General features: G+C 43.2%; 1 protein-coding gene across 1 annotated transcript in view; it reads right to left on the bottom strand.

Annotated features, from left to right (window-relative positions):
* Nucleotides 1-22,531, bottom strand: part of LOC132780394 (bone morphogenetic protein 8B-like) — a 46,292-nt gene that overhangs the window by 5,180 nt on the left and 18,581 nt on the right. The window contains exons 2-6 of the mRNA XM_060784072.2: nucleotides 11,721-11,916; nucleotides 9,495-9,643; nucleotides 4,983-5,180; nucleotides 3,716-3,795; nucleotides 1,660-1,770 (exon numbers count right to left, since the gene is read on the bottom strand). Coding sequence (XP_060640055.2) covers nucleotides 1,660-1,770; nucleotides 3,716-3,795; nucleotides 4,983-5,180; nucleotides 9,495-9,643; nucleotides 11,721-11,916 — 734 coding nt within the window. The remainder of the gene's footprint in view (nucleotides 1-1,659; nucleotides 1,771-3,715; nucleotides 3,796-4,982; nucleotides 5,181-9,494; nucleotides 9,644-11,720; nucleotides 11,917-22,531) is intronic.

The following is a 22,531-nucleotide window of genomic DNA, read 5'->3' as shown; positions in this document are numbered from 1 at the left end:
ACTGTATATAAAATAGGTATAAAAAAGTAAACATTTCCTGATTTTTTTATCATGACATAAGAGACTTGATAATCTGCAAGTCGCTTCTGGTGTGAGACAATTGGCGTCTGCAAGGACATTGCCCAGGGGATGCCTAGGTGTGTTATCATTCTGTGGGAAGTTTCCAGCAAGGGAAGCTGGAGCTGACAGACAGGAGCTCACCCCGTCTCGCGGATTCGAACCACCAACATTCAATTCAGCTGGCACAAGGGTTTAACCTATTGTGCCACCACAGCTCAACATTTCCTGATAATAAACCAGCATTCCCAAGGTTTGCTAAACAGGCTGATTTCCCTTTTTGGGAAGTACAACTTGAAGCATTTTTTGCAGAGTCCATGGTAAACAATGTACATTTTTTTGAAAATAGGTTGTATTCAAAAACATTTGGTTGTTGCCAATTTTTGTGACCCCAACATGGAGCTCAAGAGTTCCCATTTGGGGTTGGGGCCCACAGTTTCAGAGGCAATGTTCTAGAGCACCTCAAATTCCCTAGCCCAGGATGCCATTCAATGAAACCATGGCTGTTAAAGTGGAATGAAAGTGCTATAATGGTTTGATGTGGAAGGGAGATAGTGAGTTTCAGGGCCATTTGGGCACCATTGACCAAACAGTGGGGCCCTCGGGGAAGGGGAGATACACATGCACCTACAGATGGCTGCTCCCATCATGAGAGGCACATGTGCCCACCCATGGCTGCTCCTCTCATATGCATCCACTCTCTCCTCTGCTTCTCTTGTATTGATGAGAAACTCCTTGATTGTCCTGCTATTTACGGTTTACCTGTCTGAACGTATTCTCCCCTATGAACCATCAAGACTACTAAGATCTTCTGGTGGGGTCCTGCTCTCAGTGCCGGCACTTTCACAATCTCGTCTGGTGAGAACGAGAGACAGGGCCTTTTCTGTGGTGGCCCCTCGGCTATGGAACTCTCTCCCGATTGAGATCAGATCTGCCCCCTCCCTCCTGTCCTTCAGGAGGCTGGTGAAATCCTGGCTATGGAAGGAAACATTCCCAGAGTAATGATTGAGACCGGCTACAGAACAAAGTTATCGACCACACTGAGTTGGACATGATTTTATCTTGGCGATTTGGCTTATTTCTAATCGTAATTTTAATCTATATGTATTTTAACTTGTTATTGTGTGATGTTTTAAGACTGTATTATTAGCATTGAATCCTTGCTGTGAGCCGGTCTGAGTCCCTCTACGGAGGTTAGAGAAGATCGGGATATAAAAGTTTTAAATAAATAAATAAATATTTCCTCTCTAATATTCAAATTCTAATAACATAATATAATATAGAATGAAAATTATGTAATATAATATATTGTATATACACAGGATATTTATAATATTATAATGTAATACAATATAATAATATAATATTATAATTATATATTTTATATTACATATAATATTACTAATAATATCACAATATAATGGTATAGTACAATATAGTAATATATAATACTGATATCGTACTATGCTAATAATATAATATATTGTATGTATATATATCTTGCAAGCCGCTCTGAGTCCCCTTTGGGGTGAGAAGGGCAACATATAAATGTCGTAAATAAAAAAATAAAAAAATAAATCTTTCCGACCGGAGGATACTGACCAGGGACTGGAGGATGGCATGGTTGGTGGCGTTCATGCAGGAGTCCAAGGGGAAAGCGCACTCTCCATCGCAGTAAAAGGCGGAGTAGCCCTGCGGTGCAATCACCCAGTCCTGGAAGAGGAGCAAAGGAACAGCGCTTTGAAAGAAGCCACACTCATGGGCTCAGTTCCAGCAACTGGAAGAAAGCTTTGGCTAGCAGTACATATCTTCCATCATCACAAAAAGGCTCCCTCCTTGCTCTCCATCCACTGGCAAGTGAAAAACATTTCTTTTCCTACAGTGTTTTTTTTAAGTGACCAACTGCAAGTGACTTTAGTAGTGTACAGGCACCCCTGAGTTACAAACATACGACTTACATATGACTCCAAGTTAAGAATGGGGCTGATACAACAGGAAGTGAGACAAATCTGCCCCTTGGAAGGGAAATCTGTTGCCTGTCCCGTCTGTTTAACAGCATTGAATGTTTGCCATTTATGTGTTCTATGATCAGTCCTGAGTCCCCTTTGGGATGAGAAGGACGGAATATAAATGCTGTAAATAAATAAATCTATAGAAATAAAAATATAATGTTGGTTTGTGGGATTAACATAACTCAAACACCACTGGACGGACTGCGGGGAGTTGCAATCCAAGAATAGGTAGAGAAGTAAGAAAGGGGAGAAAGGGGAAGGGAAAGAAAAGGGGGAGGAAGGGAAGAGGAAGGAAGGAAAGAAGGAGACAAAGAAAGAAAGAAAGAAAGAAAGAAAGGAAGGAAGGAAGGAAGGAAGGAAGGAAGGAAGGAAGGAAGGAAGGAAGGAAAGAGGGAGGGAAGATTGGCCACAGCAACATGTGGTGGGTACATCTAGTCTATAGAAATAAAAATATAATGTTGGTTTGTGGGATTAACAGAACTCAAACACCACTGGACAAACTACTGGGAGTTGCAATCCAAGAATAGGTAGAGAAGTAAGAAAGGGGGAGGAAGGGAAGAGGAAGGAAGGAAAGAAGGAGAGAAAGAAAGAAAGAAAGAAAGAAAGGAAAGAGGGAGGGAAGATTGGTCACAGCAACATGTGGTAGGTACATCTAGTCTATAGAAATAAAAATATAATGTTGGTTTGTGGGATTAACAGAACTCAAAAACCACTGGATGAATTGACACCAAATTTGGACACAATACACCTATCAGGCCAACGAGTGACTATCACTCATAAAAACACTGAAAAACATAGCAGAAGAGACTTAAAAAGCCACACCCCCTCCCCCAAACAATGCATGCACAAAACCACATATATATACACACAAAACACATATATAGACTGGACCACAGCAACGCATGGCAGGGGATGGCTAATAAATAAATAAAATATGTCGAATTGGTTGAGACTCAATGACATATTCATTGAAAAACTATAGCAAAATGTGCTTTTTAATCAGAGAACATTTATAACCCAGAAACAAAAAAAAAAACTTGTTACGTCGTGAAATAGCAACCAGTGAGTTTTTTTAAACACAGGTAGCTAGTAGAAATGAAATTATTTTCCTGAATTGAAGTTAGAGGCACACTGCTTTTCTGCAGCCAAAGAGGAGTCTGCCTGCTGTGTTTCAGAATGAGTTGCTGGTTGAATACAGCCAAAACCGTGGATCATGCAGAGAGGTGCTGGGCACATTCCTCCCTACCATATCCTCCCTTGAGCACTGAGTGGATGCGTGGGCTCGTTCAGCACCTGTACCTTCACACCTTGCAAGCATGAAAGACCCAGGCCAACATGCCCAATCCATGAAAGATGGCTATGGTTGTGTGAACTCTGTTTGGAAGCAGAGCAAAGCCAGATGGATGTATCTGTCATCCCCCTGCAGCCCCAGGGAGGGATGTCACTTTTATTTTCATGTCAGGAGCGACTTGAGAAACTCAAGTCGCTCCTGGTGTGAGAGAATTGGCCATCTGCAAGGACGTTGCCTAGAGAACGCCTGGATGTTTTACCATCCTGTGGGAGGCTTCTCGCATTTCTCCACATGAGAAGCTGGAGCTGACAAACGGGATCTCACCCCGCTAAAGAGGTAAAAAGGACACACTGACCAGCCATCCCAGATCTCGGAAGCTGACGTAGAGCTCGTGCCTCCTGCAGACTGGCCTCCCTTCCGAAATGTGGACATCGTCTGTAGAAGAAAAGCATGGAAGGGCTTCGTCAACAGAACAGAATTTGCCAAAGGGACAACATGCTTAAGCCAAGAGACAGAATATAGCACTTTGGCCTGATCTTAGGCAGGAAATCCAGAGAGTTTTGTAAAGGAAAGCCTGTTTTCTGCTGCTCTGGAGACTAGGATACAATGGATTCAAAATGGCAGGAAAAGAGATTCTACGTAAACTTTAGGAAGCTCTTCCTGGCAGAAAGAGCTGTTCAGCAGTAGAATATGCTGCTGTCAGAGATTGTGACAGAGTCTCCCTCTCTGGGGTTTTTAAAGCAGAGACTGTATGGCCATCTGCCAGGAGGGCTTGGATTGTGTCTTCCTGCCTGGCAGAACGGGCTTGGATGGCCTTTGGGGTTCATTCCAACTCTTAAGACTCTGTGATAACAAACAAAAAGCAAGGACAAAAGGATGCGGAGAAAGCCAGTGTTGGAACTCAGCCACATCCTGCACAGGGTTATAGTCCTCATCAAGGAAACAGACAGCGAGAGTTAGCTGGCAGGGAAAGTTCTTCCCCTTTTGTCTTTTGTGTCTCTCTCTGCCTCCTGATTGTTAGATTACTATTTCCAGCGACATGCCTCTTTTCATTCAAAGTGTCTAAGCACATGACAAGCTCCTAAGTTTCCTCCTTTTGTTCTTCTGTGAGCATGGAGGGAGACAAGATGACTGCTTCAGAGAGAGAGAGAGAGATAGGCCCTAACTTTCCTATCCTGACTCTGCTCCTGTCATTGCTGAAACTCATTCGCTCTACTGCTGACACTCAAGCTTCTGGTCTGTTGAATAAAGACACGGAGCCATGGATTCAGCTTACAGGAAAGGAGATTCTGCCTGAATATTAGGAAGAATTTCCTGACTGTAAGAGCTGTTCAGCAGTGGAACTCTCTTCCCTGGAGTGTGGTGGAGGCTTATTCCTTGGAGGCTTTTAAACAGAGGCTGGGTGGCCATCTGTCAGGGGTACTTTGATTGTGCTTTTCCTACATGGAAGAGAGGGGTTGGACTAGATGGCCCATGCGGTCTCTTCCAACTCTATTGTTCTATGATTCTAACTGCTGCTTCTGCTGTTGTTGCTGATTTACATTTTGAAATGCTGTTTCCTTTTGGAAATTCTCTGACACAAACACCTCAAGGCATGCCTCACCTCCCATCTCCTTACCTACCCAATGACCCTGGGAGCCGGTTGAGGTGTGAGAAGTTGTTTGTCCTCTTATGTGGTCGCTTCCTCAGCTGCTTGACCGCCGCTCGGGGGACCCTGGCCTGGTTCTGGCTGGACCGGAAGAAGGTCACTAGGAAGGGCTGCTTGGAGCGGGGTCCCTGACGCCCCAGGAGGCCGGCCAGGCCAGGATCCACGCTCTCACCTGCAAAACCAAGCACCAGGTTAACAGGTGCGTCATACAGGTACACTACAGTTCACAAAGCCTCTGATAAGGAAGCTCCTTGTCACAAATTATTATTATTATTATTATTATTATTATTATTATTATTATCTTTATTTGTACCCAGCTAGCATCTCCCGAAGGACTCGATGTGGCTTACAAAGGCCAAGGCCTCAATACACAACATAACAATACAACACATAAAGCAAAATTAAAAACAAATTAAAGCAATATTAAACCACAAGCAATAAACAATACACCAAAACACAGTAAAACTGGGCCGGGCCAGAGTAATGGGTACAGAATTAAAAGTGCTGATGTGACAGGTGGTATATAAGGATTATAGGGTAAGTGCAGTGTGCAGTGTGTGGCAATCTTAATTCTAATAAAGTGCTTCAGGGACTTGGTATTGGAGATTTCCTATTCTGGAAAGGCACATCGGAACAGCCAGGTCTTCAAGTTCTTTCTAAAGACTGCCAATGTAGGGGCCTGTCTAAGATCTTTGGGGAGGGTGTTCCAGAGTCGGGGAGCCACCACAGAAAACGCCCTGTCTCGTGTCCCACCAAACGCACTTGCGACGCAGGCAGAATCACGAGCAGGGCCTCTCCAGATGAACAAAGTGAACGCGTGGGTTCATAAACGGAGATGCAATCACACAGGTAGGATGGTCCCAAACCGTTCAGGGCTTTGTAGGTAAACACCTGCACCTTAAATTGGGCTCGGAAAATAAACGGCAGCCAGTGGAGCTCCTTGAACAGAAGGGTTGGCCTCTTTCTGTAAGGAACATCCTGGCCGCTGCCCGTTGGACCAGTTGAAATTTCCGAGCCGTTTTCAAGGGCAGCCCCACGTAGAGCGCATTACAGTAGTCCAATCTAGAGGTGACCAAGGCATGGACCACCCCGGCCAGATCAGCCTTCGCGAGGTACGGTCGCAGCTGGCGCACGAGTCTCAATTGTGCAAAAGCCCTCCCGGACACCGCCAACGCCTGAGCCTCAAGCGTAAGCGATGAATCCAAGAGGACTCCCAAACTGCGGACCTGTGGCTTCGGGGGGAGTGTAACCCCGTCCAACACAGGTTGCCACCCTATACCCCGGTCAGGTTTACAATCGACCAGGAGGACCTCTGTCTTGTCGGGATTGATCTTCAGCTTGTTCTTCCTCATCCAGATAGACACAGTGGCTAGGCACTCGTCCAGGACCCGGGAGGCCTCCTTGGAATTGGGTGGAAAAGAGTAGTAGAGTTGTGTGTCATCTGCGTAGAGATGGCACCCAACTCCAAAACTCCAAAGCCTTTTTTATGTCAAGTTGCCCCACCTTCTTCTCATTCTCTGTCTAGCTGGATGTTTCCTAGCAGCAGCTTCACCAGGAAGATAGTTAAATAAAAGCATGTTTATAGGAAGCAGTGTAATAAAAACCAGAAAGGGGGTTTCACCCGCTATACCCCAGCCTGTTAAATGCATAGATCTATGAATGTTTGAATTTTATTATTACGGTCACAGACCAGGAGTGTAAAACTTTAAAACATTAAAAAAATAGTTTTAATGTGTTAACATTAAGACAAAGAATCCACAACACTGAAAGCAGAAAGTCCATGATATGGAATCGACCTATATGGCATCTTATATGTCGCTTATAAAATCTGTAAGTATGGATAGTAAAATAAATTAACCTAAAATCACCCACAAACTGCTTCCTTATTTTTATAGCTGCCACACAAAACTTAGCTACTCTATAAAAATGATCGATTGACCTATGAATACTCCTTTCAAAATGCAAATTGTAAGAAAAGGAAAGGCTGGAGATAGAAAAATTGATCCCTGGCCTTTCTCTACTCACTTGTCCTTAACCATCTTCTGCAATGGAAATAAAGGCTGTGCATGTGAGCTGAATGTTAATACTTACCTTGTTTGGAAATTTGTTTTGGATTTTTCGAGTCTTTGATTTGAAATGGATCAGACAAGACATGTATTATTAAAATCTTTGTAAATGCCTTCTAATGTTATGCTAATTTATACTCTTAGAGGACCTCTGCTGTGCTTTTAGTTAAGCTGGTTTGAATACAGTTTTTTTGTCAAAATATTAATATACCATGTTTTTAGCTCCATAATCAATATGACGAGGCATATTGCCGAGAATAAGATGGATGAAAAAAACTTCCCAAAAGTACAGGAAAAATGAAAAAGGAACAGGAAAAACTTCTAGTTGCAAAAAGACAATCTTCCCTGTTGAGGTCCACGAGCCCCTTTTATGCTCCTTTTCCCACCCAAAAGCAAAGGCTTTTTTTAAATTTAAGCGAGACATTTAAATTTTGAACCATGTGTCAGAAAGGTTTCTGAGAATGATGTGCTATGTATATTATTACATTATTATTATTATTATTATTATTATAATATTTATACTCTGTTTTATCTCTTCTGCAGGAGACTCAAAGCTGCTTATCACAAAAGCATCAGCATACAATTTAAAAATATGCAAATATGCAAACAGGATTAAATATAAACAGTATTACAAAATTCCCAGTTAAACCATTAAAACATATTCAAAGTTAAAAACCACAGCACCCCCTGACTTTATCTTAAAAACCTTCTTTAAAAGCCTTTCTGAATAAAACCATTGTAACCTGCTGCCTGAAGGACAGGAGGAAAAGGGCCATTCTGGCATCTTTGGGAAGAAGTGGATTCCAGGGTCGAGGGGCATTTGCCACCAAGAAGGAAAGCCTGTTCTCTTATTCCCACCAACCGAGCTTGAGATGGAGGTGGGACTGGGAGAACGGCCTCTCCTGAAGATTTCAGGGCCCAGGCAGGTTCATACAAGGAGATTCGGTCAGCCAAATAGCTTGGACCTGAACTGTCTAGAGCTTTAAAGGTCATGACCAGCACTTTGAATTGTGCCCAGAGATAGTCTGGCAGCTAGTGAAGCTGCTGCAACAGGGGGGTTGTCCAATCCCTGTAGCCAACCCCAGTGAGTAACCTGGCTGCAGCTCTTTGGACTAGCTGAAGTTTCCAAGCACTCTTCAGAGGCAGCCCCATGTAGAGCACGTTACAGTAATCCAGGCAGGATGTAACTTTGGCATGTACTACCATAGCCAGAGAAGACAATTATGCTGGGGAAAGTGGAAGGCAAAAGGAAGAGGGGCCGACCAAGGGCAAGATGGATGGATGGCAAGCTTGAAGTGACTGGACTGACCTTGAGGGAGCTGGAGGTGGTAACGGCCGACAGGGAGCTCTGGCGTGGGCTGGTCCATGAGGTCACGAAGAGTCAGAGACGACTGAACGAACGAATGAACAACAACAACAACCATAGCCAGATCTGGCTTCTCAAGGAACAGGTGCAGTTGGCGCGCAAGTTCTAATTGTGCAAAGGCCCTCCTGCCACCACCGATAACTGGGCGCCCAGGTTCAATGCCGAGCCAATGAGGACCCACAAACTGTGAACCTGTGTCTTCAGGGGGAGTGTGACCCCATCCAGCACAGGCTGGATCCCTATTCCCTGATATGTCTTCCAACTGACCAGGTCTGGATTAAATTTCAATTTATTGTCAAAGGCTTTCATGGCCGGAATCACTGGGTTGTTGTGAGTTTTCCGGGCTGTATGACCATGTTTCAGGAAAGAATGCTTCTGGAACATGGACAGACAGCCTGGAAAACTCACAACAACCCAAGTTTCAATTTGTTTGCCCTTATCCAGTCCATTACTGATGACAGGCACTGGTTTAGGGTCAGAATAGCTTCTTTAGCATTAGGTGGGAAGGAGCAATAGAGTTGGATGTCATCTGTATATAGGTGGCACCATATTCCAAAACTCCAGATGATCTCTCCCAGCGGTTTATATTTTGTTGTGCTTTAAGCCGCCCTAAGCCATGTACTTATTTTACAAATTTTTACTTTTGCAAATTAAGATCTTTGGAGTTCCATGTATTGTCGAAGGCTTTCATGGCCGGAATCACTGGGTTGTTGTAGGTTTTTTGGGCTATATGGCCATGTTCTAGAAGCATTCTCTCCTGACTTCACAACCTCTGAGGATGCCTGCCATAGATGCAGGTGAAACGGCAAGAGAGAATGCTTCTAGAACATGGCCATATAGCCTGAAAAACCTACAACAACTCTTTGAAGTTCTGCAATTTGTCATGGGCCCCATGCCAAGAGACAGGCAAAACAACAATAAAATAAGTAACAGAAAGGGACACAAAGACCACATCCACACACACAGGGTCTGTCTCTGCACTAGAGCAACAACACTGAGTCACCAAATAGATTTCTATGGACAAATGCCACTTGAAAGGTGGCTTCAGTCTTACCGTCCTCGGTCTCCACGTAAAGTCTCAGGCCCAGGTGGTATTTGCGGGTCAGGAGCCAATGGTTGCTTGCTGCGGCGACGTCAAACACCAGCCACCCCTCGGCTCCGGACCGGAAGTCCTGAAGGTCCAAGAAGAGCAGCTCTGCTTCCCTGGAGGGCAGCAGAAGACAGTCAGGCCTTGCCAGTTCAATGTTAAAATCTTGCAGAATTTAAATGGCATCGATTTTTAAAGGTTGTGAGCTGCTTTGCATCTAAGTCAAGATAAAAGCATCATCATCATCATATGCATCAACAGAGGGGTGATGGAGACCCAACACCAAGGGTAACCAATATCACTACACCTCCAGAAATGCAGGTAAATCTATCTATCTATCTATCTATCTATCTATCTATCTATCTATCTATCCATCCATCCATCCATCCATCCATCCATCCATCCATCCATCCATCCATCTACCTCATCCACCTATCTCATCTATCTATATTTCTCTATATCTATCTGGCTATCCCATCTTCCTAACACATATATGTACATATCTCTATTTATCTGGCTATATCATCTATCCATGTAATCTACCTTTACTTACTTATCTATCTGGCTACCTCATTTATCTGTCTACCGTATATTCTGGGGTACAACACGACTGGGGCTATAAGACGACCCCCCAATTTTAAGACACAAAATAGAGAGTTGGGGATATACTCACTGTTTAAGATGACTTCGCTGCTCAGGCCACTCTCCTTATTCCTGCCCCCACTCCGCCGCCATGGCGTCTCCGCCTCACAGCCAAGCAAGAAGCGCCTCTTCTCCCGTGAGACAAAGTTGTCTCGCGCGTGAAGTGGCACTTCTCAGGAGGCCTGGCCAAGAAGAAGGAGAGCGGCCTGACCAGCGCGGGAGGCCCTTCTGCTCAGGCCACTCTCCTTCCTGGCCAGGCCTCGCGAGAAGCACCTCTTCTCTCGCGAGACATCTCGCGGGGCAAGAGGCGCTTCTCGCGAGGCCTGGCCAGGAAGCAGAACGGCCTGAGCAACGCAGTAGGCCCTTGTGCTCAGGCCACTCTCCTTCCTGGCCAGGCCTCGTGAGAAGCACCTCTTCTCCCACGAGACGACGTTGTCTCGCGGGAGAAGAGGAGCTTCTCGCGAGGCCTGGCCAGGAAGAAGGAAAGCAGCCTGAGCAGTGTGGGAAGCAGCCCAGGGGCCCGGGCGCCAACAAGGGAGCGGCCTGGGCCTGAGCAAGGAAGGCAGCTAGGAAGAGAGGAAGGACGGGGAGCCTGCCCAGGAGGCCACCATGAGCCAAGGCAGCAGAGGAGGAGGAGGAGGAGGCGGAGTATTTTTTGTAATTTTATTATTATTTTAATTTTATACCCGGCATACTAGACGACTCCTAAAATTTTATAAGGTTTTACATGCCTAAAAAGTCGTCTAGTACCCCAGAATATATGGTATATCATATACTGGCTATCTCATCTATCAAACTATTTTGAATTGGTTGAGACTCAACAAGAAAATTATTGAAAAACGATAACAAAATATGCTACAGGATATCCCTCACAGTATCTCTCAAGTTTCTGCAGTTTAATAAACTTTTTCCATATTTTTATGAAAGAACCAATTAGGAACATACATTGTGTTACATAATGTAATCTATCTATAGCTAGCAAGCTATATTATCTATCTGGTTATATCACCTACCTATATCATCCATCCATCCATTTATCTGGCTAACCCCTCTCATCTCATGTGTCTCTATCTATCTATCTATCTATCTATCTATCTACAAGACATTGATGTGTTTCATGATTTTGCGTGTGTGCGTGTGTGTGTGTCAGGAGCAACTTGAGAAAGTGCAAGTTGCTTCTGGTGTGAGAGAATTGGACGTTGCCCAGAGGATGCCTGGGTGTTTTTAATGTTCTACCATCCTCGTGGGAGGCTTCTCTCATGTTCCCACATATGGAGCTAGAGCTGACAGAGGGAGCTCATCCACGCTCTCCCCTGATTTGAACCTTAGACCTGTCAGTCTTCAGTCCTGCTGACACAAGGGTTTAACCCATTGCACCACCGGGGGTTCCTAAGCAGTTGTCAGAGCCCAAGGTTTTTTGTTGGGTGCCAACTCATTGAAGGACCCTATCAAGTAGTTGTGACTTTCTCTGGGCTGAGAGAGCATGACTTGCCCAGCAAGGGTTAGAACCCTAGCCTCCATTTTGGGCCAGGAGCCTTCCTTCTTGCACACCTATTGCGATGCTCCTGGACGATCTCGTAGATGCTGCAGTGGAGGGTGGCATTCAAAGGCCAGGCAAAGCTCGGTGTCTTGTAAATCCGAAACTCGGCAGCGGTGACCGACTCCCCAGTTGGAATCTGTGCCAAGTCGAACCTGAACTCCTTCCAATAAGGCTTCTTCTGGTGGAAGAGGTCCCGGTCCAGTTCCACTGCAAAGCAGGAGGAGAGAGGGACAAGAAAACACTGAGGTCAGAGCCATAGGGCCAGCAAAAAAGTGGAGGGAATATTATCCATCCATCTAGCCATCCATCTATCCATCTGTCTCTAGCCTCTCTCCAGTCCTATCTATCTATCTATCTATCTATCTATCTATCTATCTATCCATCTATCTTTCGCCTCTCTGTCTTATCCATCCATCAACCCATCCATCCATCCATCCATCCATCCATCCATCCATCCATCTACAGTCTCTCTGTCTAATCCAGTGTTTCTCAACCTTCCTAATGCCATGACCCCTTAATCCAGTTCTTCATGTTGTGGTGACCCCCAACCATAAAATTATTTTCGTTGCTACTTCAGGACTAATTTTGCTACTGTTATGAATCGTAATGTAAATATGTGCAGGATGTATTTTCATTCACTGAACCAAATTTGCCACAAATAGCTGATACGCCCTAATTTGAATACTGGTAGTGTTGGGGGGATTGATTTCGTCATTTGGGAGTTGTAGCTGCTGGGATTTATAGTTCACCTACAATCAAAGAGCATTCTGAACTCCACCAACGATGGAATTGAACCAAACTTGGCACACAGAACTGCCCTGACCAACAGAAAATGCTGGAAGGGTTTGATGGGCACTGATCTTGAGTTTTGGAGTTGTAGTCCACCTACACCCAGAGAACACTGTGGACTCAAACAGTGATGGCTCTGGACCAAACTTGACACAAATACTCATTATGCCCAAAAGGAAACACTGGTGGAGTTCGGGGGGGGGGGGGGATAGACCTTGATATTTGGGAATTGTAGTTGCTGGGATTTATAGTTCCCCTACAATCAAAGAGCATTCTGAACCCCACCAACGATGGAATTGGGCCAAACTTCCCACACAGAACCCACATGACCAACAAAAAATACTATGTTTTCTGATGGTCTTTGGCGATCCCTATCACACCCGCTCGCAACCCCCACACGGGTCCCGACCCCCAGGTTGAGAAATGCTAGTCTAATCTATCTATTTAGCTATCTAGCTATCTAGCTTCAGTCTCTCTCTCACTCTTGGATACCTATTTTACTAGAGAGGTATTCTCTTGGGTAATATAGCTATCTGTGGACATAATAAAAGTCAAAGTATGTATTTATGTATTTTTGTGGATGATTTCCAAGCCAGCTCCCAAATTCAGTAAGCAGTATGACTCCCATAGATATGGACCAAATTTGGCTCAGATCCCCTACGACCAACTTAAAATACTGGAGGAGTTTGGCATGTGAACCCCATCAATGATGGATCTGGACCACACTTGACACACATCCCCATCATGACCCACTTTAGGTACTGGCATGTTTGACGGGGAATGACAGGCGATTATGGGAGTTGCATTGAAAGAGCATTACAAACTCCACTAATCTGGCCCAATCTGGCATACATACCCATCATGACCAACTTTAAGTCCTGTTTGGAGGGGATTGATCTGGGATGATGGGAGTTGTAGTTTACCCACATCCTTTATGCATTTTGAATGGGTCAATTCAAAAAAATCCAAAACCCAACTAAAAAATAGCACTATACAATATCTAACCCCAAAACTAATATGTAAGGTATATATATATATATATTACCCAAGAGAGAACATATTACTCAGATCCATGAATAATACAATCTGCAAAGCAAACCCCACACATGTGAAGGGCCAACTGTTTCCATATTTTTAAGCCTCATCCTGTATTGATATATAAGAACCTCAAATGACAACCACAAAGTCCTTTTAAAAAACTTGTGCATAAAGCATCACTAAATAGCAAGTTAAAAGTTTCATAGACTCTAATGACAAAACACAACAGCATATTTTTTAAACCCACAGATAAAACATCAACAAGCAGAATGATAAAATGTAATAGTGAACTAATAACAAACACACATCTTTTTTTATTGATATGTAAAACCTCAACAAAAAGCTAGGTAAAATGTCATAATTAACTATCGACAAACACAACAGACTTCTTTAAAAATTCATGCATGTATAGCAAGATGAAATGTAACACTTAATGAAGGATGAACACAATAGTCTTTTTAATCTAAACATACAATATCAATATATAGAACGATAAAATGCAATGGTTCAATAAAATAATAATGATGATTGGGCTATATACAATGATAATGAGCCCTTGATTGAAAATGTTTCCAGTTGGCTGTTATAAAATACTGTCTAAATGGGAGGAAGCATTTTAATTTCATTTTAATGGATCTTTGTTTTATTTAATCTTTCTTCCAAGGCACGAAGAGAGAGAGAGAGAGAGAGAGAGAGAGAGACAGGCAGACAGACAGAGAGAGGTGTCCTTGGGTAAGATTGAGTCTCTAAATTAGGCAAAATATATGATAAAAAATAAAGTAAATAAAATTAAAAAGTAAGATTTGTTCAGAGGAGATGACAGATGCCTCCTTGTGCAACGCTGGGAAAAAACCAAAGTTAATTAAAAAATAAGATTTGTTCACAGGAGTGATGGATACCTCCTTGTGCAACGATGGAAAAAAATGAGTTGCGCAAGTGCAAGCCGTGCAAAGTATTACAGACATTACGAATTTCAACACTATTCCAAGCATTTCCAGAGGGAGGAAAGGACATTTTTCCGCCTCGCAAGGGATTGCAAATGAGGCTCATTAGCCGTGTGAAGAAATGGAAAACCACCCAAAGCGAACCCATGTGCAGTTTCTGTTCCTTGCCCTCTGTTTATGGAATGGCGGAGATTTAAGGCAGCTTCTTCTTCATAGCTTTTGTTCCAAAGACTGTTTATTTATTTATTTATTTATTTACCACACTTGTAACCCCACCCTTCTCAACTCCAAAGGGGACTCAGAGCAGCCTGACAAAGGCAACAATTCAATTCCATATATACATATCGATAAATAAACAAATGCATTAAAATCCAGAACAGTTAAAACATCAACATTAAAACATGAATTGAAGTCACACAATTGAAATCACACTCCAGGTCCAATCCAGGTCATCATTATACTATTTTGTAATCTCTTATTGCACTGCTCCAATTTACTGATCAAAAGCTTCACCTAACTGCAGCAGGGAAGAGCTCCTTGCCCCACCCCAGCCATTCCACAGATATATAAACCCATTGTCCTAATTCCAACAGACCTCACTACCTCTGAGGATGCTTGCCATAGATGCAGGCAAAACGTCAGGAGAAATGCCTCTAGAACATGGCTCTATAGCCCGAAAAAACCCACAAGAACCTAGTACCTCCAAGACCCGTGAGGTGTCCCAGAAGGATATCAAAGACTACTGAGAGGTCCAGGAGAACCAACAGGGACACACTCCCCTTGTCAAGTTCCCTAAGCAGATCATCCACTAAGGCGACCAAGGCTGTTTCCGTTCCATGACCCTAAAGCCAGACTGTGCTGGATCCAGATAATCCAGATAATCAATTTCCTCCAAGAACACCTCGAGTTGCGAGACCACCACTGTTTTCATTGATTGTCTTCAGGAAGGGTTGCAAATGCTCCTGTTTTTCTCAGTATGAAAAAGGGATGTTTCCAAACCTCTCACTTAATCAGAAGTGATTTAAATGGGTTCTTTATGTATTTACTTGTTCTTCCTTCCCATTCATTGCCAGGTTTTCCTCTCCACTCTTCTCTGCATCTGCTTTCTATTTGGAGATTACATTAAATATGAAGAGCCTGTTCAGAGAAAAAGGATCAGGATGGTTCTAGGTTTGGGATTCAAAACCTTTAAAGTTTAAGGAATGGTTGGAAAGAGCTGTATGTGTTTGACCTGGACAATAGAAGATTATGATGGCATATGATCTGAAGAAAAGGAATTCCAGCTAATCATTAGGAATAACTTATTTGCTATACCAACTGTTCCAATATGTTGCCTCGGAAGATGGTGATCTCTTCAAACTTTAGAGTACTTTAAACAGGTTGGATGGGCCTCTTCCAAGAGTGCTTTAGTTGTGGAGTTCTACATGATAAAATGGGGTTGGACTAGATGTTCCTTGAATGCCCTTGGATGGGTCTCTTTCAGGAGTTCTTTCGTTGCACATTCTTACATGATAGAATGGGGTCAGATTAGATGTCCTTTAAGTCCCCTCTCAGCTCTAAGATCCTATTTTTCCCAAAGTAAGAAATAATTATCCTTTCATTTCACTATGAATTGGGGACAGAGCTTTTAGCGAAGGTGTCTATCCCAACGTTCAAACAAGGAAACGTGGTTTCTGTGTCTCTGAATGACAAACTCTGAGCAACTATGGTTGATACTTGATGCATAAATAATGCTTACTAACATCAGCCAGTGGCATTCCATCTGGTTTTGAAACCCTTCACGCCTGGGGTGTCATAAACTGGCAATCCTATGGCTAAGCCCGATCAACAAATGCAACTACACATTTACATAGAGTTAGAATCTCACTCAGCCTGCATCTACACTGCAGAATGAATGCAGTTTGATACCACTTCAATTGCCACAGCTTAATGCTATGGAATCCTGGGAGTTGTAGTGGTACAAGACCTTCAGTTTTCTCTGCCAAAGAGTGTTGGGGCCTTATCAAACCATAGTCATTCACTGATCTCAAACTCATAAAAGAACATTGGAAAATCCTCCCATTATTTGTTATTAGTCCACTATTAATTCAATGACTTAAGACTACAAAATAAGCAGGGAGTAACTCAGAATGACTGAGAGCGTGAAAGCAGCATTAGGAACTATGGGTGCATCTACTCTACACTGTCAAATGAATGCAGTTTGATCCCATGTCTCATTGCTGTGGGAGCGATCTTGTATAGAACTACAATTTAATATGTGTGTTTATAGAATTTTTTGCAATGTTTGTGAGTTTTGACTATGCTGTGACTTATCTCGAGCCATGAGGACAGGTGGGAAAGAAATAAAATTACTATCATCATCATCACTTTGCAAGATCCTTTGCCTTCTCGGCCAAGAGAGCCAGCACCTTCCCAAACTACAAGTCCCATGATCTTATAACAGGGAGCCATGGCAGCTCAAGTGGTGCCAAACTGCATTACATCAACAGAGTAGATGCAGCTAATGCAAGTGGAGCCTCAACTGGACTATAGAGCTCTGCCGGGATCCAAGAAGGTTTTGGCCCCAGACTTAGCTTTGTTTGGATGACTTGCTAATGAATTAACGCAGATGCAACAGCCTGAGGTTACTGTGGCTGTTAATAATAATGAGAGCAGATGGGACAAGAAGGCCTTGTGGCGCCTGGCATTGGTTTTGGCTCCATATTTTCTACTCTTTTTCCTTGCTGTCCATCCGCGACCGTTGTTGTTGTTCTTGCATCTCCTCCTTAGATTTTAATTATGCCTTGTGGCCCTGTAGGGTTCACCACAAACCCTTCTCCGTCTTGTTTGCAAAGAAAATAAAAGCCAAGGATCTGGATGCAGAAAATCAATTTCCTATCCAAAGAAACTTATGGCAGACTCATCTATTTTGTTTTATGGCGTTACAAGCTTGGTAGATATAGGGAATGCTGTGGATGGAGCATATCTTGGTTTCAGTAAGAGCTTCGACAAGGTCTCCCATGACTTCTTGCAAACAAACTAGTCAAATGTGGGCTACTATGAAGTAGTATGGAGGGTCAAGACGTGGCTCTATGAACAGGCGTTCGGTCAACAAGGCAACTGAACTTAGGAATACGGTATAAATGAACAAAGGAATGGTAGAAGGATTATGAGAACGGAATCTGATTTTACTGAGGCGTTGATGACCACGTTGTTTGTCTTGTATTGTCTGTCGTGTATGTTGTGTTTTAATCTAATTGTCATTGTTATATAAATTGCACTGTAAACCGCATTGAGTCGCCGATTGAGGCTGAAAAATGCGGTATAAAAATGAAGCAAATAATAATAATAATAATAATAATAATAATAATAATAATAATAGATGCAGACTGCAGCCAGGAAATCAGAAGACGTTTACTTCTTGGGAGGAGAGCAATGACCAATCTCGATAAAACAGTGATGAGTAGAGACATCACACTGACAACAAAGATCCACATAGTTAAAGCAATGGTATTCCCCGTAGTAGCATACGGATGTGAAAGCTGGACCATAGGGAAGACTGAATGAATGAAGATAGATGATTTTGAACTGTGGTGTTGGAGGAAAGTTCTAAGAGTGCTTTGGACAACGAGAATATCCAACCAGTCCATACTTCAGGAAATAAAGCCTGACTGCTCACTGAAGGGAAGGAGGCAAAGATGAAGTACTTTGGCCACTTAATGAGAAGACAGGAAAGCTTAAAGGTAAAGGTTGTCCCCTGACATTAAGTCCAGTCATGTCTGACTCTGGGGTGTGGTGCTCATCTCAATTTCTAAGTTGAAGAGCTGCCGTTGTCCATTGACAGCTCCAAGGTTATGCGGCCAGCATGACTGCATGGAGCGCCATTACCTTCCTGTCGGAGCGGTACCTATTGATCTACTCACATTTGCATGTTTTCAAACTGCTAGGTTGGAAAGCTTAGAGAAGACAATTATGCTTGGTAAAATGGAACGAAAAATGAAGAGGGGCCGACCAAGGGCAAGATGGATGGATGGTATCCTTGAAGTGACTGGCTTAACCTTGAAGTGACTGGCTTAACCTTGAAGTAGCTGGGGGTCGTGACGTCTGACAGGGAGCTCTGGCGTTGGATGGTCCATGAGGTCAAGAAGAGTCGGAAGCGACTGAATGAATGAACAACAACATGAAGTAGATCTGTAATTGGTTAAGCAACCTAACTCAAAGGGTGCTCACCAATGGTTCCTCTTCATCCGGGAAAGAAGTGACTAGCGGAGTGCCACAGGGTTCGGTTCTGGGCCCAGTACTGTTCAACATCTTTATTAATGACTTAGATTAAGGTTTAGAGGGCATACTTATCAAGTTTACAGATTACACAAAATTAGGAGGGATAGCTAATACTCCAGAGGACAGGATCAGAATTCAAAGTGGCCTTAACGGATTAAAGAGCTGATTGGCCAAAACTAACAAAATAAAGTTTAACAAGAACAAATGTAAGATACTACACTTAGGCAGAAAAAAAATGACATGCAAAGATACAGAATGGGTGATTTGTGGCTCAACAACAGTCCATGTGAAAAAGATCAGACAAGTTAAACATGAGCCAATAGTGTGATGCAGCAGCTAAAAAGCCAATGGGATTTTGGGCTGCATCAAAAGGAGTATAGTGTCCAGATCAAGTCATGGTGCCTCTCCATTCTGCTTTGGACAGGCATCTCCTGGGATACTGTGTCCAGTTCTGGACATCACAGATTAAAAGAGACATTGACACGTTGGAAGGTGTCCAGAGGAGGGAAACTAAAATGATCAAAGGTCTGGAGATCATGAATCCCTGTGAGGAGCATCTTAAAGAGATGGGTATGTTTAGTCTGCAGAAGAGATTGAGAGGAGACATGATAGCCATGTACAAATATGTGAAAGGTTGTCATAAGGAAGAGGGACCAGGCTTGTTTTCTGCTGCCCTGGAAACCAGGACTCCATAGATTCAAATAAAAGGAAAGGAGATTGCATCTGAACATCAGGAAGAACATCCTGATTAAGAAAAGCCGTTCAGCAGTGGAACTCTTTGCCTCAGAGAGTAGTGGAAGCTCCTTCTTTGGAGGCTTTTAAAGAGAAGCTAGATGGCCATCTGTCATAGGTGCTTTGAATATGTTTCTCCTGAGTTATTGATAGTATTTCCTACTTTTCTATCTTCTTTCTAAATATTTCCCCTCTTTCCATGTATTTATGTTCTAAACTGTTTAATCAAAATTTATTCCAAAAAAAAAAAAAAAGAGAATATGTTTCTCCTGTATGGCAGAAGGGGGTTGGACTAGATGGCCCATGTGGTCTTTTCAAACTCTATGGTTCTATTATTCTAAACCTTGTTTCTTCGTGAAGGCAAAAGGAGCAATATCAGTTTCCATGTTACTTTTTTGCATGGGGCTACCATTAAAGGCAAAGAAACATTCTCAAGACTCGCACCCATGACCTGCCTGCACCCAGTGAGGGACCGTCAGTAACCTTTAGGTGTTGCAAGTGTTGGTAAGATCGTGTTCTCTGAGCCCTGTTCCTCTTCTTTCTCTTCCTCTTAGCAAGGTCATGGGAAATGCCAGCGCTATGCCTGGACCCGAGAGAAAGCAGCTACTGGAAGGCTAGCAGAAGCTAGACGGTTTGCCGAGTAGGAGAGACATTAGGGGAAATCTGGGTCTGGTTCCTTCCTGGAAGACCCTCTTGTTTTCCTTCTTCCTGAGAGTGGAGCAAGGGATTCAGTTTGAAGGAGAGGAGAGACTTCCATGTTGGCAGCGAGACCAAGGTCCCATCCAGACTGACCATTGAATGCAGTTCGAAGCTTGGTTCAAACTGCAGCAGCCAGACAACAAATGTGAAAAAGAAAGGCCTTAGGGTGCAACAGTGCTCTGTGGTTTATGCAGTCATCATTGGGACCATAAACTGGTGCCGGGATTGGAACTGACCAATCAGGGAAATGGGAGGGAATTTCAAACTATAGCGATGTTAAGGCATGGAAACTCTTATGTATAAAGATGCCCGCTTTTTCCTTGTGCTTTCTGGTTGTACATTTTGAGTGCAATGAATGCAATTTTCCTGCTTTTTGGCAGGGGGTTGGACTGGATGGCCCATGAGGTCTCTTACAACTCTATGATTCTATGATTCTACTAGCTGTCCCCTGCCATGCGTTGCTGTGGCCCAGTCTGTGTATATGTGTTTTGTGTGTGTATATATGCGTATATGTATGTATATATATATGGTTTTGTGCATGTGTTGTGATGCATTTTTTGGGTTTTTTTGCTTTTTAAGTCTCATCTGCTGTGCTTTTCAGTGTTTTTATGAGTGATGGTCACTCGTTGGCCTGATCGATGTATTGTGTCCAAATTTGGTGTCATTTCGTCCAGTGGTTTTTGAGTTATGTTAATCCCACAAACGAATATTACATTTTTATTTATATAGATGACCCCTTGCCGTACAAGCATCCAATCTGCAGATTGAATAAAGCTTCTGTCGTTTGCTTTCACACTGCTGAAATCCTGATTTCTGTCTTGGAACATTTGCAGTTAGCGGAACTCGCCAGGCTTCCTTCGATATCCGTGGGGCCTTGCAAAATGTCAAATTTTCAGCATCAGAAGGAAAGAAAGGAAGGAAGGAAGGAAGGAAGAAAAGGAGGGAAGGAGGGAGGAGTAAGAAATAAAGAAAAAGAAAGGAAGGAAGGAAAGGGGGAAAGGTATGAGGGGAGGAAGGAGAGAGGAAGACGTGAAAAGAGAAGAAGGAAAGAAAGAAGAGAGGGAAGAAAGAGAAAAAATAAGAGAAAAGAAGGAAAGAAGAGGAGTGTGTATGAGAGAAAGCAAGGGGAAAAGGAAGGAAGGAAGGAAGGAAGGAAGGAAGGAAGGAAGGAAGGAAGGAAGGAAGGAAGGAAGGAGTCACCAAGAAGGCAACAGAGCTGGAGAAGGAAGAAAGCAGGAGGACAGGGGACCTAATGATATGGATCCCTAGAATGTTTGTCAATTTCCTACTGTTCTTCACTTATCTTTCTATCTAGAACAGTGGTTCTCAACCTGTGAGTCCCCAGATGTTTTGGCCTTCAAGTCCCAGAAATCCTAACAACTGGGAACTCACAGGTTGAGAACCACTGATCTAGAAGTTGGAGGTATAATCCATCACATGCGACTTTTACTGTTGTGTGCCTTCAAGTCACTTCCAATGTATGACTGTTGCTCTTGGGCTGAGAGAGAGTGACTCAACCAGTGCCTCCCAATGAGTGTGCTTGGCCAAGAGGGATTCAAACCTTGGCCTCCGGAGTGAAACCACTGCCTCTGATTGTCTCTTGGCTACTGGTCCTTGCAATGTGGTAAGAATTGAATTTCATTTTGTGCAAAATTGCGGTCAAGTCTTTTTCTTGCCCCCAAATCTCTATAGGTCTGGACAAGGTTCTTGCCAATTCTGAGATATTTTTAGCATTCATCTCTCTTTCCTTCTCTCTGTGCGAGACATGGGGGGGATTCCTTTTTATACTAAAAACTACACCTCCACTATAATTATACTAGCCTCCGCTGCTTTCGAATAGCCCATGCACCTCTTTCGGGCTTTAATTAAAAGGAAAGGTTGGCATCTTTGAACCACATGAAATGTCTTGGGGCTCCTAAAATATATTCGAAAAAGACTAATTCTCTCCTAGTGCAAACCAAGACCCCTAAAATAAAACTTGCACAGAACTTGGTGCGGAAAGGAGAGCATTGATAGCAGAAGAATCCTATCCAAGTTTGTATAAAATCATATAGAGTTATAGAGCTGGAAGGGACCCCAAGGGCCATCTAGTCCAGCGATGCACAATCAAAGCCCTCCCAACAGACAGACATCCAACCTCTGCTTAGAAATCTTCATAAAATTACAGAATCCTAGAATTAGAAGAGACCCCAGAAGGCCATCCAGTCCAACCCTTCTGCCAGGCAGGAAAGCACCATCAAAGCCCCCCAGAACAATGGTCATCCAGCCTCTTTTGAAAGACTTCCAAAGACGTGTTGACTTGTTACAAAATAACTGAGTTCCTGCTACATTTCCAAAAGTAGTTAATTGATTACCGTTAT

This window comes from Anolis sagrei, chromosome X (genome assembly GCF_037176765.1).
Source record: "Anolis sagrei isolate rAnoSag1 chromosome X, rAnoSag1.mat, whole genome shotgun sequence".
Taxonomy (NCBI): Eukaryota; Metazoa; Chordata; class Lepidosauria; order Squamata; family Dactyloidae; genus Anolis; species Anolis sagrei.
Note: the sequence above shows the minus strand (reverse complement) of the source record. Positions and strands in the feature narration are given on the sequence as shown.